Raw genomic sequence first — 18,374 nt, forward strand, 5'->3', positions numbered from 1 at the left:
CTAACCCCTACTGTGAGAGATCAATTGAAAGGGACAGCCATATACTGCTTCTCACAAACTGCCGGCCAATTTGGGAATTTCGTACTCTTCCTGATGCATTTCAGATGGTAAGCAGAGCAGCATATAAATTATGTTTTTTGTGTCTGTCTTGCCATGTTTTTTGACTTGCTCATTAAGTAAACGGATATAAAACAAATCTGAGATTTTAAAAGTTCGATGTCAGTAATGGAGTAGATATTTTTAATACTTGTAAAACTGCATTCAGACAAACCGAGGTTCCTTTTTTTGTAGCATGTTTTAATAAAAATAATTATTAGTATAACAAGTAAAATTTATTAGTTGTATTTAGCAAAAATACTCATTATTCTCAAATGTGCTTAAAAAGTTTGAAAAATCTGGTTCAGTGGCATCACAAGGGTACACAAAACACTATTTTTGAAAGATATTTGACCTGTTAAGTGTTGTCAAGACTGTTATTTCCAGCCTGACATGCACTCAAACTCTCACATGCTCTCTCACACTAACAAACACACTTGTGTGAGCGTGCTTAGTCAAGAGAAAAATCCCACAACTTGGTGAGGAGTCCTCATTCTCCAGACTGCTTTTCCCCTCAGCCTGATTGCATTTTCATTCTCTCTCTCACACACACACACACACACACACACACACACACACACACACACACACACACACACACACACACACACACACACACGTACGTCCTTTAACTTATCTTGGTAACTTTAGGCTTTTCAACTCTGCCCCCCTATTTTAAGACGCAGAGGGCAGTGTGCCGAGAGGGACAGCGAGACAGGCTGTTACGGGCGGCGAAACACGCGCGGTGCCGAGGACAGTTTGCAAGATGACACTAGCTGGCTTGTTTACAGCAGAGGCTCGATTTGGGGAGGAAGGGGTGGTGGGGAAGGAAGCAGGCAGGGAAGAACAGAGAGGGGGTTTACTACCCTCAAGAGAGTCGGAATTCCTCCTGAGCCGTTCCCCCATTTGGCTGGCAGTTGTGAAAACAATTGCCTGGCATTTACTCTCTCTGTGCAGATGGAGTCCCAGCTATGAGTCAGCTTTCAGAGCAGCAAGTGGTGGAGAAAGTGGTTGGCTTGTGATCTACTGCACAGCAAATATAAGCATGCTTTACAAACACGCCTGGTTTTTGATATTGGAGCTGTTTCCTTCTCTACATTCCCAACGTTTAATTTCTCCTTATCACACAGGCTGGTTGACTTATTTAAGCATGTCTCTTTGCTGTTTCTCTACAGCTGATCTCCAGAAGATGGTATGCTGATGTCCTGAGCTGAGGGAGCCTTAACTTCATTCCCCACTCGCCTTTGTTATTCCACACCTGGTCTGCTCTCCATCAGTCACCAACACCAACAGCTACCACCAACACCTTCACATTTTCCCCACCCCCTTTTGTCCAGCCGGTCGTCACCATGACGTCGGAGCTGGAAAGCAGCCTGACCTCCATGGATTGGCTCCCTCAGCTAACCATGCAGGCGGCCATTCGCAAGGCTGATGCCCAGAATGCCCACGGGCCCGGCATGGGAAAGAAGAGCGCCCTGCTCGATCCCAACACCACGCTGGACCAGGAGGAGGTGCAGCAGCACAAGGATGGCAAGCCGCCCTACAGCTACGCCAGCCTTATCACGTTTGCTATCAACAGCTCGCCAAAGAAGAAGATGACACTGAGCGAGATCTACCAGTGGATCTGTGATAACTTTCCCTACTACAGGGAGGCGGGCAGTGGCTGGAAGGTGAGGAAAAAGAAATCTTGACTATTAATTCTATGGAGATGAGGAAATGCAATAATAATTTTGCATTTAGTTGGGCTTTTCATGCTTTGACTGCCATGTTTTATTTGTTTTCTATTTTTTTGAAAAGCAAATGCTAAGGCAAAACGAGTTGTTCAGACCTGTACATTATTACATTTAGAAAAACCACCAAGGTTATCCTTTAACAGACATCTGATATCCAGAATATTGAATATTATCGTTGTTGCTCTTTTAAAATTCATTTGGCTGTGCGTTTGGTTAGATTCTCCTTTGACCTTACGTTTTTGAGATGAGCTGCTGACAACATTCGTCGAAGAAATTCTTTGACTTAAATTGTAGTTTGGTGGGATCTGGATGTCTTAAACAAAGTGAGATTCTGTTGGTAATCACCATTGTCACTTCTGAGAAAGCTTGGAGAGAAACTATGAGTGTGCCAAATCACACTAAGTGCCTCAGTCCTCCGAATGAAAAATGGTGCAGCCCTGAGAGAACCATATGAAGTGTAAAACCCTGGATTAATATTCAGGGAAGTGGCCCCTATCTGTGCGAACACAGACTAAATAGCCCATTCATGGGTGGTATTATTCATTGCAGATGCCTTGATAGGAGAAGGCCATTATGCAGAAGGAGAGAGCCAGTGCTGTGTCATCATCTCAAGGAGCCCATGATATACCGAGATGAAGCTATGCTGATTGCCTTTTAAAGGGCCCAGATGGAAATTGATATTAGAATGAGTTTTCCAATCAGTCGACGTTTATTGGAAATAGAATCTTAGGCACTGCTTTATTGCAGTCAGACAAGATGTATGAAGCCCATTTCCTGGGGCGACAAGATCTGGCATGTGTACAGGCTGCACTGAGGTGTGTGTGTGAGGGGGAGATGAGAAAGCATGTGTTATTATAAATGGATTGATTTTAGCTTTTGTGGCAAGGCCCCTTTTGTAAGGAAATGAATTGTTTTATTTTGCAGCCTTTGTTTCCTCTTTTACCTTCATCATCCCTTATTTAGTTGTCAGTAACACAGCAGCATATGTGCCGTCAGACTGCATGTGTTCCTGCATTGAGTTACAGGCATTTCCAGCTCTGCATTTTGTATACCACCTACCTCCGTGTGCAATGAAATGTTAAATTCATTGCCAAATGATTTTTTGCCAGACGCTGGTATAAGGCTAGAGGAGCATTTTTCACCGCCTTTGTTTTTGGATTCTGAGGAAATCCAGTTGCAGAACATGTTGCAATCATTGGATAGACTGTACCTACTGAGATACTTTAAATGCTGCTTTCTTATTCAGAGCAGCCATGAGTAGATGATAATTTAGGTGGGTTGTAGTGGACTTGGTGAACTCCTACATATCCACAGACTTTACTGCTCAGAAATGTGAGGGTGTGACAGACTAGCCCAACTAAAATAACTGTAGATAAGACATAGCATGTCGTTGACACTTATCCCAAGCACTGTGAATACACACACTTTTTATACATTTTAGAGTGGGTGGCCTCAGTGGGAATCAAACTGATGCTGCTGGCAGGGTTGACGCTTTGGTCTTCCCACTGAGTTACAGTTCCACTGTAGTTACAGCAGAAAAGAAGAAATTATATTAAATTACCCAAGTGTTTTGCTGCTAATGTGTCTTTTGGTTCTTATGTTGTGAAGCGTGGCTTTTTCCAACAGTCAGTAAGAACAGGACGTTATGTAAACTTGTTGCAAAAAGCCTACACTCTAAATAAGTAGAAGTAGCATTAAGGATGTGTATGTGGCTTCATTTGTAGCTGATACCAATGTTTAATTTATTTCAAAACTTCAAACTGTGTATCATATTAATGGTTTAGATGAAGGGTATAGTGGAAACTTGTAATGACGCTGTCGTGATATGCTGTCTGCTATGATGATGCTTATCACGATGCAGACACTCTGCAATACAGTACAAGGCAAGCACCCACCATTGCTTTAATTTTTAAAGAAAAAATATCCCTACGTGTGGTCTTTAGGTGTTTATTTGTTGCAGCGTGGTGTCAGCATGTGTATTGTTATTATCTAATCACACTAATCTGGCAACAAATATGATTAACTCTGATTTGGTTTCACCAGTGGTCAAAAATTACACCCCTCTGATTTTCATCTTCTTCTCTTCAAGTTGGGTGTTTTTGCCTTCACTTTACCCTCATTCATTTCATAACCGCTGCCATAAACAGTCATAGAGTAGTGACCCTGCTTAAATAATTTGAGGATCTGTTTAATGCATTTTCTATTAAAATGTAATGAATTGGCATCAGTGTATTGATAACTATTTTTTTTTTTTTTTTTTTTTAAAGGGTACAAATTCAACATGCCAAACGGAAGATTTATTCTTCTGTGTTAAATCTACATCTTGGGTATATCTTAACCTCAAATCCCTCTGAAACCGTACGCTCTAACCCAACTAGCACCTCCTTGTAAAAGGAACCACAATTCACTATTCAGATTGGCCTTTTCAAGACTGTTGATGCCTTCTGTGCATTTCTGGCTACTTTTCTGTTGCAAAATTTGAATTTGTCAGTGAGAGAATAACCATCATCACCTCAGTATAAGAAATAATAATCATAGCCCCAATATAAGGACTCATAGATTTCAGCAAATTCCTGGAGGGAGATTGACAACACCATCAGAATGGATGTGAGAGAATGTACAAAGAAGTGGACAATTATGCTTACCTCCAAGGAGGGGAAAAAATGGACCGCAACAAAGAGTTGGGGACCCAGGAGGGGGGAAAAAAGCCCCAGCATTTAGTTTCTATCGTGGCTAGCTCTGCATATAAAGCACCAGGAGACAACCCCAAGTCAATTAAAATATAAAACACTGTGCAAAAGTATGAATGCTGGTAACAGTGCCGGATGCTTAAGTGGGTTACGTTGTAAGCTCTACAAAGATTCACCACAGAAATCTAAATCATAACGCTAGAGTCACACTAGGACAAACGGTGGTTGGAGACTGCAGCAAACCTAAAAATACTGCAACCGTGTGCAATGCGATCTCATTCCCTTTGAAATGGTTGCTTTCAAGATGGGGACCTGGTCGTACTTGCAGTCAGTTGCAGTCTTTAAAACTACTTCAATGCCTCAAGATGCAAACAAATGGTAATAAGACCGAGTCATCTGTAATCGGTCTATTGCCAGTTTTCGATTGAATGTAGTAAAGATGGCAATCGTATGCAGTTTAACCATCTTGCAAGTCTGTTGTATACACACAGTCTGTTGCTTGCATTCAGAGTTGAGCCAGTACCTCATAGAGAAATTCAGAAACAGTAATTGCAGTCGATATGAGTAAGACCACAATTGTTTGGAGACCAGTTGCCAGGCAGCAGGCAACCAGTGCAATCACTATGTGATCCAAAGTGGTTGCCTAGATGATGAGTGTGTTGCTCAGTTAAGGACAGCTAGTCGGTTGTCGCAACTACTTGCAGTTAGTCGCATAATGTGAAAACAATTCAAACCCTGTACGCTAAGGTTAACATTTTATTTTTACTCCAATGTGACTGAGCGATAACACGCAGCTGATCTCATGCAACAGTGTTTCTGGACTTTTGCTTTTTCTTGCTGCAAGTAGGGATGGGTACCGGTTTTGGTTCTGACATAAACTGTAGTAACCAGACCGAAAAGCAGCGCACATTTCGGTGCTTTTTTTCCTGAGACGTCATACACTTTGGATTCTAGCCAATCATTTTACCTTTCCGAGGATAGTAGGCGGGCCCAGGTACGTACGTTCTTTTAGAGCAGAGCTACAGAATAAAAAGTCTGGCTGTACTTCACAGCAAAAATGCAAACTCAGCAGCCTGCAACAAGTGCTTTAAGCTGATACTGTGATACTGTGCAAAGGAGGTAACACCTCAAATCTGATGAAACACCTGGCGACGCATAGCGTTTTTTTAAAAGCCGAGAAATGCACAGTATTTCATAGCTTGCTGTGAGACCTCACACTGTGCACATCTACTGCGGGAGTGGTGCCTGTTATCGGACCCGGAGTTAGCAACATCCCCCAAGAACCCGAAGAGGAGAGTCCTGGCCCCTAGCCCTGCCAGTGTAGCAGAAATGATGACGGATGATGATGGCAGCAGCAGCCATTCTTCTCTGGGCGAGTAGCTTAATGTTGTTCGTGTGTAATTTACGTTGAGTAGGCTAACCACGTTATTACATTAATGCACTTAAGGTGAACTAGCAAACACCGTCGTAGTTACATGCGGCTGTCTTCTTGTTGATGGCAGACTCCCTTCACCCTGGCCAAAAAGGCTAAAATGACCAAAGAAAAAGTGGGAAACAGCTAAACATGAGAAGTTTTTGGACAAGAGTGTTTTTTCCATTGATTAAGCACTGCTTCCAGCCAAGAGTGATACCATATATGCTCTATAGCTGCAGAAAAGGCTAACATTGTTTTCTTTTTACAAAAAAACAGCTAAACATGAGAGGTTTTTGGACAAAGTGTGTGTTCTCCATTCTTTAAGCACCGGTTCGAGCACCATTTAAGCACTGGCACAGTTTCAAAAGTACCGGTTTGGTACTGGTATTGGATAAAACCTAAACGATACCCATCCCTAGCTGCAAGTGCCGGTTTATTACCAATTTGGGAGTGAATTTATTCAGTTCTCCATGAGATGAGCTGACCAAATGCAATTTCGATAATGGGAAGCAAACATGCAACTTCAAACAGTCGACCTTATATTCAAAATTGTCCTTTGTGGGAGTGATTGTGCTTATGTTAGGAAAGGCAATTTTAGTGCACAAAAAAAGTAGAATTTGTAAATGTTCATATGCTACATGAGTATTGTGTAATTTAAAAAAATGAATTTTGAATTTGAAACAAAAGTGTATAAATCATAAATTTCAGAAGACTCTTCACTTTTGACTAGTATTTCGCATTTTTATGTCTCAGTTACTACGTTTAGATTTTCAAAAATATGAGGGCACTTGTTGGATTTTAGCTTCTTTTTTTAATATACTCAAAACCACAGTGTGCTATCTTGAAGTTGTTGGAATGAAAAGTGCTTCTTTCAGAGTCGGGTTTAAAATAGATTTGACGTAACTGCAATGATGTCTTCGATATGAGAGCAAGTTACTGAATTAGTCAGCGCTGGTGACGATTGACGCTCTTCAGGCGCTTTCTAGTTTAGTAAAGGTTTGCATAGATCGACAGATTCTGGCCTAAATGTGGGCTGCAACTGTAGAAATACCCCTCACATTTAAAAGTGTGAAAAACCACATCACTCTAACCAGGATGCTGTACAGCGCAGGAAACACTGAAAAAGCGGTTTTAAGATGTGCTCATAGGCTGGAGCCTGCGTCACAATTTTTTTTTTTTTTTTTCCTCAGTTCTTGTTAATAAGGTGTTTTCCCTGTCATAGATTTTCTGAGAATCTAAACAACAAGAATAATGCACATGGAATATGTATAAATCTCTCATTGCATAAGACATTTGAATGAAATCCAATATAACTGTTTCCGTGCCCGGGGCATTTGAACAAGCTCCAGTAGCCTTAGGTTTGTTTCTAATGTTTTTGTGCTTGGAGAATTTTCACATCCCATCACACAAATGATATTTTCATCCAAGCCTGTGCAAAAGCCTTGGGAAAGGTTCCTCTCCCAATCACCAGGAGGTCACTTGTAGCTTTTACGCTTGTAAAGGTTTTTTTTTTTTTTTTTCTCCCTTTAAAATCCAAGCAGATACTCAAAAGATTTGGAAGTATCAAAACGGCTAATTGAAATTGTATAATTCTGTAATATGCTTGCAATTCTCCCTGCACTGTGACCGTTATGATATGAATCCACCTATAGTGTGACTGAGTATGTTTGTGTGTGTAATTAGTTGGAAGCAAGCATGCTGGGGTGGGGTGAATGTAGGTCGGATGTAGTCATCGCTCCTCTGTTCCCCTGGAGATGTCAGTCGCAGGAATTTGGGACTCAACGCACGCATGCGTCTGTTCTGTATGATAATGCAAGCTGTGTCTGAGAGATGAGACCTGGCTAATCTGGGCACCAGCAGCTCATTTAATCATCTCAATAAAACTCCATTAGCCTGCACTTTTAAGAAATATCAATAAGTGCTGTCAATAAAAACAGATAATTCATCAAGGTCAATAAAAAAATAAAATAAAAAAATAAAAAAATAAATAAAAACTAAAATAAAAAAGTAAGCGCTGCCTTGAGAGTGCCGAATATGTGCTCGGCATCTATGAGCAAGCAATTAGTTGGTGATTTTCTTAACACCCTCTCTGGCTCTCTGAGGCATTTTTGATTCATGTTTTGCAGGTTTGTCTAAGCAGTCGTGTGCATGATTCAGCTCATATACTTTAGCTTCTGCAGCCTTCTGTTCCATGCAAAGAAGATCCATTATATTGCTTGAAGACATTTAGGTTTACTGAAAGCTATATTCAAAAGATGTATCTAAAAAGTTCTTTTCTCTTATGTTTTGTCTTCTTTGTCATAACAAATATGTGCTGCTTAATCTCTGTGACGTCAGCTGGTCCGATAACTCCTGAGATTAAAACATAAATGGGAATATTCCTCAGCCACAAGGTCAGAAGATGATGCTTGTCTCTCCGTCAGTGCCGCTTAGCGAAGATGAGACTTGGGATTTACCTAGTGGTCTTATTCAGTGTTTTAGAACATGCACTACCAAGTCACAAGTTAAAGTCTTTGTTTTTTTCAAAGGTTGAGGTTAGCATTTGAATGAAATTAACAAGTGTGTCACAAGTGCCCGAATCAGCCCTTTCTCTGCACAGATGCTCTCTTGCGTGTCACGAAAGGCAAATCATGGTTCTCTCACTTTCACTACGACTGTTTGTGGGGCAAATGTTGCATAAATGATTTGCAGACGTGTGGCTTCAAGACACCTGAAAGAGACTGCTGCGTGACAGAGGAGGGTATTCCCCTAATCAACTTTGTAGATGGACAGTATTTTAGAAGACCACTAGAGTAGTTTGTCTTTACAGTCATTTCTGAGTTTGATTTAAATGAGTTTGCTTTGTCATATTGTTTCATAAAAAAGCAGTTTGAGAAGTTATACTCTTTATCTAGTTGACAATAAAAAATGACTAGATTTAATCGTAGATATTAAGATATTTCTTTTGTTTTTATACAAAAATTGTTTAAAAATAAATTACTCATGATAAAGCATGTTTGTAACTGTATTACTGTATATGAATTAAACTCAGAGGATTTTAAAAGTCCCTAATAGTACAAAATTAGAATTGCATATGTATATGAAAATATGGTTGTAGTTTTTATTTACAAATTCAGGATTATTTCATTACGTTTTGTAACAACAGTCGATCTTGTTGGCTAATCTGACTCTTACTTTAATGTCCACTTTGATTGTCTGAAAATATCTCAGCTCAGCTCAGCCATAGACAGAGTGACAGTATGTTTGATTTCCTTTTTGGGTCTATTTTTTCTTTTAACAAAAAAAAAAAAAAAAAAAAAAAAAAGCTGAAATGTTGACCTCCATGTTCATCTCAAACCTTCTCCCGGCTCGTTGTAGGCTCACTTCAGGCAAAGTGTGTAAATTCCCCTCTGCATTTCTTCCAGGTGAAAAATGCCAGAGAAATTCGGGAGCAATTCTCAACCAGTTTTAAAAAACGCTTGAAATGTTCGCTCTTGAACTTTAACTGAAGAAGAGATTGTTGCTACTGGCATGATTTTTATTTTATTTTTCTCTTCTACACCTGTGTACAGGAAAAGAAAATTAGTTGGAAGAGAACGGAAGCTGCTTTGATTGCCTAACAAACATTGAATCTCCCACTGCATTTTCACTGAGGTCCATAGCTCTTACATGATCTTGTTAACAGGGAAATATAGCTTTGGTCTGTAAATCGTTGAGTGTGCAGAGATGGGGCATGGAACTGCCTTCTGCAGGGGCCCTGGACCTTGCTTTGATCTCATTATAAAATGCAAATACACAGTACCCTAAACAGATCAAAGGTTCAACTTCCCATTGGATCTGAGGCTTAATAATAGCAGCCTGGAGCAGTTTACTATTTTTTAAAGAAGCGATTTGGGTAGCCACTGGTCCTCCAGGACATTATTTACTCTGGAGATAATATTCCTGCTTCTGACTAGTGACTAGCCACAGCTCAGAAAATCCTTGCTCCTGTTGCTTATTTAAATAAGATCGGTCAGGTATGAGCATTCGTGCCTCCTGCCCGTATCTCTCACCTCAAGCTTAGGTTTACAGGGCCTGAAATCTCAAAGTGGAAAATTGCTTCGGTGCTAGAGTCTCTGATACTTTCGTCTACTTTCATCATTACAGTGTAAAGCAAGCATTTACATTTTAAGGACTCTGCTATTTACTAAATTTTCAGCAGTATGAATACATATTTAAAGTGATACTGTTTCTTTTGTAACATACACGCTCTCAATTCCAAAGTTACTTTTTCTTTCTTCAGAAATGTATCTTTTCTACTGCGGTCTCACGTTCACCTTGGCTTCCATGCAGTGTGATACATGATGAGTTTGTGCAGCAGTATTTTTAGCGTTTTGCCTTATACTGGATTTCTTGTTAATTGTAGAGACAGGAAAAGTGGCTGCATGCTGGCCCGGCGCTGACTTTTTCAGGCTGTGGGAGGGGTAGTGATTCACTCGGCAGCCAGTTTGATCCTGCTGTGAGGCGGGTTCCCGTGTCAGGAAGCTCCAGCCTGGCCACCCGCCCACCAGCCTCACCTTGCACCCGCCTACCGGCGCCCCACCGCTCACGCTCTGGCCCTTAGAGTGGGCGGGGAGAGCAAGCTGGCAGGCCTTGGCATGGATACATTTTGGCAGGAGCTGCTGTCCCCACACTCCACTGAGTGAAGTGCTGACTGCAGTGCAGAACATAAAAGGCCTGAGGCTTCTATCTCTTCCTCTTGTGGCCTGCAGGCCTGTGTACCGCTATGTTGGCTTCAATATTTATTTTTTTTTTGGAAACTGTTGCTGTCTTTTTGACAGTCTCTGCCATGGTCTCACAGTTCATCCATGATATACATGACTTCTGTTATCATTTTACCCAGTCATTAACCCTTAGTAGCTCCCTCCCATCTGCTTTTTCTGCTCAAGATGTGATACAACAGCTAGTTGCAAAAGCTGTTGACCGTGGTCATCAATTGATCCAGTGAACTTCCTCCTCTGTGATAATGAAGTCGATATCTGACGCACAGATGAGGACAAACCATTTGTTTTGCAGCTTATTCCCCCCTCTAAGATTGATTTATGATGCAGAAAAGAAGAACACTGAGTACTGTTGATTCAGACAAGAATTGTTCACAACTTTGCCCTTTGAATATAATAAAATAATAATAATGTTAAGTATGTATTATTAATATTATATATTATTTACTATTAATTTACTGTTATTTACTGTTACTGTTTATGAAGTAAAAGCAAAGAAATGATTTGTTTAACGTTATTGCATAAACTATAATGAACAATTTACACATTGCATTTTTTACCCCACTTTCCTTTTATTTTTTTGCAGACTAGAATGTTATTGGACAGATTGCAGTTTCATGTTGCCTGTTTCCTCATTAGTGCTTTGCAATACAATTTCTTGAGTTGTTTTAAAGTGTTGATGAAACAAACTGTTTGTACAAATCAGCAACCTGTGATGAAATATCGTCCAATAAGATGCAACCCTGGGAACGTTCTTGGTGTCCAGACCAAGAAAGTAAAAATAATCTCCAATAGCTCCATAAGTAGCAGAGCTGACTGCATTCTAGCTTCAGAGCTCCTCAGACTCTTACTTGTTCTGTCTTCTTTGGCACTCTTTGCTTCCTGCAAACCAACTGACGTGTCAGGTCAGTGGTTTCTCGGTATGTGGTCACAGATATGTCTGTGCAAATGAGGCAGGCCATTCCTATGTTTAAAAGAAACAAACAAAAAAACAGATCTGTCATGCAGAGATAATAGAAACTTTAGGCAAAGCCAAACAACTGTGTAGTGCATTGTTGAGGATTGCATTGGCGAGCTCAGCATCACCGAAGGGGATCCAAGAACAGTCAGATAACCTTTTCACGACATTTAGCTAAAAATCATCGGATTTATATTTTTGTCAAAGTCTACAAATAAGGAGACATCTTAAGGTATGATCTATAAGCAAAAACAAAAATTAGTTTTAAATTTGGCCACTATCCCATTGAATAAGATTTGCCTCAATTTAAAAATGTTGCAGCACTTTTAGCACTTCAACCACTTTTGGTTGCTTGCTGGAAATCCCCTGCTGACCATCTGCAATTTCACCAAGATTGTGCCAGATCAACCAAGCTGAATTTCATGATAGTTACCGGTTAAAACATGCAAAATAGCCTGTTGAAGTGACTACCTAGTTGATGATCAAAGTTGCAGAATGAAATCTGAAATATTTAGAGCTGTGCTCGTAGCTCTGATTCACTCTTAATGCTGCTGGACTGGTAGAACGGCATTTCAATCTACTTTTGTTATAATGTGATACAAAAGATTTTATATCATCCCTTTGGCAGAATTTATTTTGGTCTCAAATACTGCACACTTACCACCTCCATAGTATTAGGAGGGGAAAAAAAACAGAAACAGACAACACATTTGTGGCAAATCACAACCACAAATGAAACACACTGCACATATTACACAACCAGCAACAGTATATGAAAATGCCATATAGCCATGTCTGCATGGTTCTTTTTCATTTGAGGTAGGCTCATTGTGGTGCTTTGTCTTCTACCATAGCTGGAGACTATGGGATAGTTCATACAAGAGCTTTTTTTTTTTTTTTTTTTGTTGTTGTTGTTTTTTTTGTGCATGTCTGCAAACTCTGTTCACATATTTCACTGGAAGGACTCGTGTTCACTCTTCCAAATAACCCCCATGGCATTTGTACCAGACAAACAAGCTTAGATTTTAACTGTACGTTAAGGATGCATACCATGCTGAACTCCCACACTTGAGTACACTATGTAGTAAAAAAAAAAAAAAAAAAAAAAAAGAAAGAAAGAAAAAGGGGTGGGGGGGTGAGAGAATCCTCTGGTCCACTCTTTGCACCTTGTGTCTGCATCACATATCTAATCTCTTTTTTTCTTACATTTAAAAGGAGCCTGTTGTCATCACACCACAGATCAGAACTTTCCAGTTCAGTCAAAAACTGAGCAGGATGGCAGCAGAAGTCATGTAAGGATTTAAAAATGTAAGAATACTGAATATAAGCTTAAGAGATGGAGAGCTGACACAAACCTCAGGCGGTAGGATGCTGATTGATCTTGATTCTGAAAGGGGTACTGATCACCCAGACATACTAGATTCAGTTGGTCAAAACGGAAACATGCCTCTTTATAACATAAAATGATATTTATCTGTTTCAGTTTTGAAATAAGCAAATGTGAGAGCTGCAGTCAACGAAAAGGAGACGTGCAAAAAGTCTTGGGTTTTTCCAGGTGCCTAATAGTCAAACAGATAGCACTGTTGGCTGCATCATGTGCCCCACCCTTCCCTGTAGGCAAATTAGAATAGAGCCAGTACAGAATTGACCTTTTCCTTGAGTACAGGCACAGTTTTTTTTTTTTATTTTTTTTTTTAAGTTTTTTTTTAAGTATTTCATCACAATGTAAGTCAGAGCCACATGTCTATAGTCATTCAGCTGGACAAGGTTTCTTTGGAACTGGAATAATGACAATTTGTGTTCCCAGAGGGCAGTGTGAGTCCACAGTGCTGGAAAATAGGGCACTATAATGGGGTGAGCAATGCTGCACAGAACTTTAAGAGAGGACCAGAGGTGCCATCTGAGCTGGAATATTCCTTATAAATGTCTAAAATGTCCAGATCTGGATTTGAAATGGTCTCCAGTTTGGTTGGATCGTTGTATGGAGCTTATTCGGTTTATTGCCTTTTAGCAAATCATTCTTAGTGACATGGTGCTTTGTGTTTATTTTCATATTGGTTGGTGCTTATTGTGTAAGTCTCGAAGTGTTTAAAAGCCCACTGAAACAAAATAAGTCAGCTCTATAAACTCACTGTTTTTTGTTTGTTTTGTTTTTCTTTTTCATTTTTCTGTTTAGCAGTGAACCATCTTATTTATAAAAGGCCTACTGTTGCCTGACATGTATGGTGATGTGTGTTTTGGTAACTCCACTAAAGTTGCGTATAGTCTGTTATTGTGAAAGCATCATCGTCAGTTCTCAAAGTATGCTGAAGTGTCTATATGTTATTTCTCAGCCATACAGTCACTGTGTTTTCGTCTGTGGATTACTTCAGTTAACAAAAACATATTGAAAAGTGGAATTAAGTGGCCTATAGTACAATTGTAATTTGACAGGGGAGCTTTGGCTTATCAGATTTCTTTTTTGTGTGTATTTTCCAAACATTTAACTAAAACGCTCTCATATGTAACCCATAACATTTATTTGTAAGTATGCCTTCTATCCACTGCAGTTGTTGAACATTCTGCTATTTGATCAGCAGCTCTTACTGCATTACTACTAAGAGAAAAAACACCACATACGGATTATATTGTTCCCAAACTCCCCTTGGCAGATAAAAAGGTCCCAGGGACCGGAGCAGCAGTTCAGTGCTGCATACAGGCTCTCTCACGGTGTACTGTCTGCACCAGCTGTCACTGACGAACAAAATGCTGCCCCCTCGATTTTGCCCTGTTGAATGAGTAAGAAATCCTCCAACTCCTATGAAGCAAAGTCTCTGTAAACGCCTCCATTTTGCTTCTCAGTGACAGTGTTGCATGGTATTATACTCGACAGCAGTGGTCCGTGGTCTCTCTGCGGCCTCTTCTCCATTGCAGTCTGTGGTAGAATAGCTGGGCTTGGGCCGATCCTCCTGTAGAGCAGAGGAACAGCATCTCTGACACTGTAGAGTAGCAACTCACCTTCTTCACATAAAATTTTTATTGGCATGTTATGAGCAATTTCCACACAATCAAGGCCATTTATAATCCTCCTTCAACTTGATTTGCACTGACAGAGCCATATCACACAACCATGAAATATAATCTATATCCGCCAAATCACACAATTAAAAAGAAAAAAAAATATGAGTCTGGGTCACAGGAAAAAGCTGCCCAAGAGCTCAAAAAAACTTAGTGTTCTTAAAGTGACCGAGTCATCAACCTAAACCTTGACCCTTCTGAGCTTGCTTTTACTTAGGAAGAAGAAAAATGAGGACAGAAAGGCCCACAACCACCACCTAATGAATTAAAATGAATCCTTATCATTATGTTAGTCCCATAAAGTTGATTCTGTTTATCTAGACGTTGCCTTTTTAGTGGGGAAAAACATTTAGTCTCTCATCCAAATTACTTGTCCAGTCTCTTTGAACAAAATCAACTTTTTGGGATGTAGTTACCTGGATGATTGAGCATGCATTAAGATATTTTAGTTTGTCCACTTCCTCTTGGGCTCATGAAAATAAGGGCACTTTGTAATACATGGCTATAACTGGTTTCTACTAAATTTTTGTTTATCCTTAATACGCTGAAAGTATGTACTTCAATCATGTCTTGATTGCTTCATTTCAGATCTATTGTGGTAGTGTATGGAGGCAAAATTAGGAGAATTGTATGACCATCAAAATATATATGAACCTGACTATGTGAAAGGCCAAAGCCTGAAGAATCTGAAGGGCTGAAGGATTCCTGGTCATTGAGTATTGTTAACATTTTGCTGGCGCACTGTGCGTCCACTTGACCTCTTGGGGAGAAGGATCACTGCAGGTCAATACAGTTTTGTTCTTTTTAGCAATATAACAATGTACAAAAACGATGTGCTGTACTTTTTAACTATGCAGATATGTTTAAGTAGAAGCATAAACAGTGCAAATCAAGTCTACAGTACTGGCTGCAATCTCTTCTTATTTTCTTAAAAATCTTAAAGTACAAGGTAGAGAATTATCTAATCAAACAAATTTTCCAAACAATTGCACCCTTACCTGGGTGCAGTTATTTGGGGGGGAAGCAAGCCATGTCTGCATTACTAGCTGCAGTAATGATTTACCTACTCATTTTTTTTTGTACATCTTGCGAACTGACTTTCTTTGATTGGTCTGAATGAAGTAATCCAAACCAATTCCACAACTTTACTGATCTGTGACCTTTCTTTGGTACTGTCGCTTCCCGAGCGATGGTTTGTAGTTGTATGTGATATGAGAAATCAAGTGTAGCATTAGTTCAGGCAGGCCCCAAAGTCCAGTTCAGCTGCGGTTTCTGTAGATCTTAGTGGTTGATGGCTTTTGCGTCATTGCTGTTTGTGGTAGCTGTAGCTCAGGAGGTAGAACATGTCATCTACTAATCAGAAGGTTGGTGGTTCAATCCCTGCTATGCCACAGTATCCTTGGCCAATATACTGTCAATTGGAGTAAGAGTGTGTTTTTCAATGTTATCTCTAGAAAAAGTATCTGTGTGAATTACAAAACGTGCAGAAAAGATCTATATGGGAGCCAGTTCCTTTACCATTACCACAGCCATTTAGTAAATCTCAAAGGGTGCGGTGTTTAGCAACCTTAATCAGCCTACAGTTGCACACTACTTGCCACTTTGCAGCTTACCTCCATCCCAGCTCCACCTTTCAATGCTGTCTCTCCTGTCTGTTGTTATTGATGTCTGTTCTGTTTTTATTGGGTGTTTTGCTTTTGTTCTACATGCATGTGCATAGAAAGACTGAGGTCCAAGTACAGAGCCACACACCCAATTATAAATTACTGCAGGTGGAGATAACAGTCGTCTTTTGATTATAATGCTCCTGAACGGTAGTTTTTATTATAAATTCGGCTGGCTGGCGTCAATGAGGCTTGACTTTTTAATAACCGTGAAAGGGGTTAGGATTGGTATTTCTGTGTCTTTTTCACATGTGTCTATTTATGTTGTGATTGAGAACAGGATCTTGAGCAGGTTGACTAGAAAATCACCCTCAGTTATGAATTTTGAGAAATTTGAAGCACGTTTCACAACTACTCATAACTGGGGAAAAAAAATCAGCAGTTAGTTCTTAGGGATTTCAGAGGAGGAGATAAAAGGGAGTTGCCAGTGCTTAGAGGATCTTTTGCCACCCTACAAAGATTTGAACAAAAATGGCACTAATGTTTTCTTAGGTATTTTGACTTCAGTTTACCTCTATCATTTTTTTGACTCGGCTGGCTGTAGCGTTTGTGTGATGCAGAGTATGCACAATAAAAGCATGATATTGGTGAAAAGTTATTGCCAGTTATTATTTCCAGTGGCTTCGTGTATTTTTCAGAAGATGAGAGGGTAGTCAGTTTTTGTTTTTTTTTTTTTAAATCCACTTTTTCCTTTCTTTTATTAATTTATTAATTAATTTATTTTTTTGCTGTTGATTTTTATTTATGTATTCAACTTGGTGTGGAGTTCAAGTTTGAACAAACAAAGTTTAAAAATTCTTTTGAATTTAACGTCTTCATCTGATTATGCTGGAAAGGTGAAAAAGTCTTACTTTTTTTTCTTTTCTCTTACAACTGTGAAACAAAGTCACTAATACGACTTATGAGTGGGTCTGGTGGTGTTGTCATTACCAAGCTGTTCCAAAGACAAACTAACTGGAATAATTTGAAAATAATTCAGCTTAACAGTTCAATCACTGCTACTCCTCAGGTTGCTAAAAGGTGCAATAGATGCAAGTCTTCGATAAATTTCCTCAGTGTCTTAAGATATTAAAAGCTTTCTTTCTGTAATAATTGTCCATATTATAGCAGCAAGAGTACCTCTCTGCTATGTTCTATTATTTGCAATAATTTAGTTATTAGTCTTTTTCGTCTCTGCTCAATTAGTATTCTCAGTATCCAGTGCCCAACCTTTATAGTTTACTAACTGTATGTATTAGCTGGAATGCTTAGTATAGTGATTGATTAGGGTGAAATCAAATCCTCCCCTCCAGAAAACGGCTAATTGACGTTCACTAAATAATGACATCGTAGCATAGAGGCTACTCACAGAATATCCGGCTACCTTTTGTTTACATTTGGATTGCAGATGGTGGCTTTTAACAGTCTCATGTATGCACACAGTTTTTTGTTGTTGTTTTTTGTTGTTGTTTTGTGGTCGTTTCCCCCCCCCCCCCCTGACATCGAGAAAGGAGAGCGGTAAGCTGACTATTTTTGCATGCTATAAATAGAAAGCGGCCCATGGAATCTGCCTTTAACGCTGTATATGCCCTGTTAAATTAATCGAAGCTGGGTTGGAGCGGCCACTGCTTTCACTGGCTCCATCTGGATACAGGATATATTATATAATCCAGTTTTCTGTGGCTCTAGTCTCCAGCTCAACTGGTCGATTGGTTGGCTCATATTGTCTCCAACCAAATTCTCATTGGTCAGACAGTTGCAATACATCAGTAGACTTTCAGGATTAATCCATTATTCTTGGCAGCGGGAGCAGCAGACGGCCTATGAAAATACCCCATTTTTCACATCTTTGAGCTCTTCCTGCATAGCGGAAACTGCTAATTTATTAAAAGTTTACTTTTGTTGAGTATTTACTCTAAAAAAGTGTTCAGTGTAAACTTTGCAAACATCATCTAAAGACTGTAGGCTAACTAGTCTGTTTTAGGATAATGTCTGTCATGTGAAAATGTGCACTTGCACGCTGGTTGGCTTGGAGGCTCTTTTT

The 18,374-nt window shown here is 39.7% G+C and overlaps 1 protein-coding gene across 3 annotated transcripts in view; it reads left to right on the forward strand.

Moving 5' to 3' along the window:
- The window catches only part of foxj3 (forkhead box J3), an 88,771-nt gene that overhangs the window by 34,405 nt on the left and 35,992 nt on the right, over positions 1-18,374 (forward strand). For all 3 annotated transcript variants that reach the window (XM_040000866.1, XM_040000859.1, XM_040000875.1), the window contains one exon: positions 1,272-1,766. In XM_040000866.1, the coding sequence (XP_039856800.1) occupies positions 1,446-1,766 (321 nt within the window). In that variant the 5' untranslated portion in view covers positions 1,272-1,445. The remainder of the gene's footprint in view (positions 1-1,271; positions 1,767-18,374) is intronic.

This window comes from Simochromis diagramma, unplaced genomic scaffold (genome assembly GCF_900408965.1).
Source record: "Simochromis diagramma unplaced genomic scaffold, fSimDia1.1 OVJJ01000320.1, whole genome shotgun sequence".
Taxonomy (NCBI): Eukaryota; Metazoa; Chordata; class Actinopteri; order Cichliformes; family Cichlidae; genus Simochromis; species Simochromis diagramma.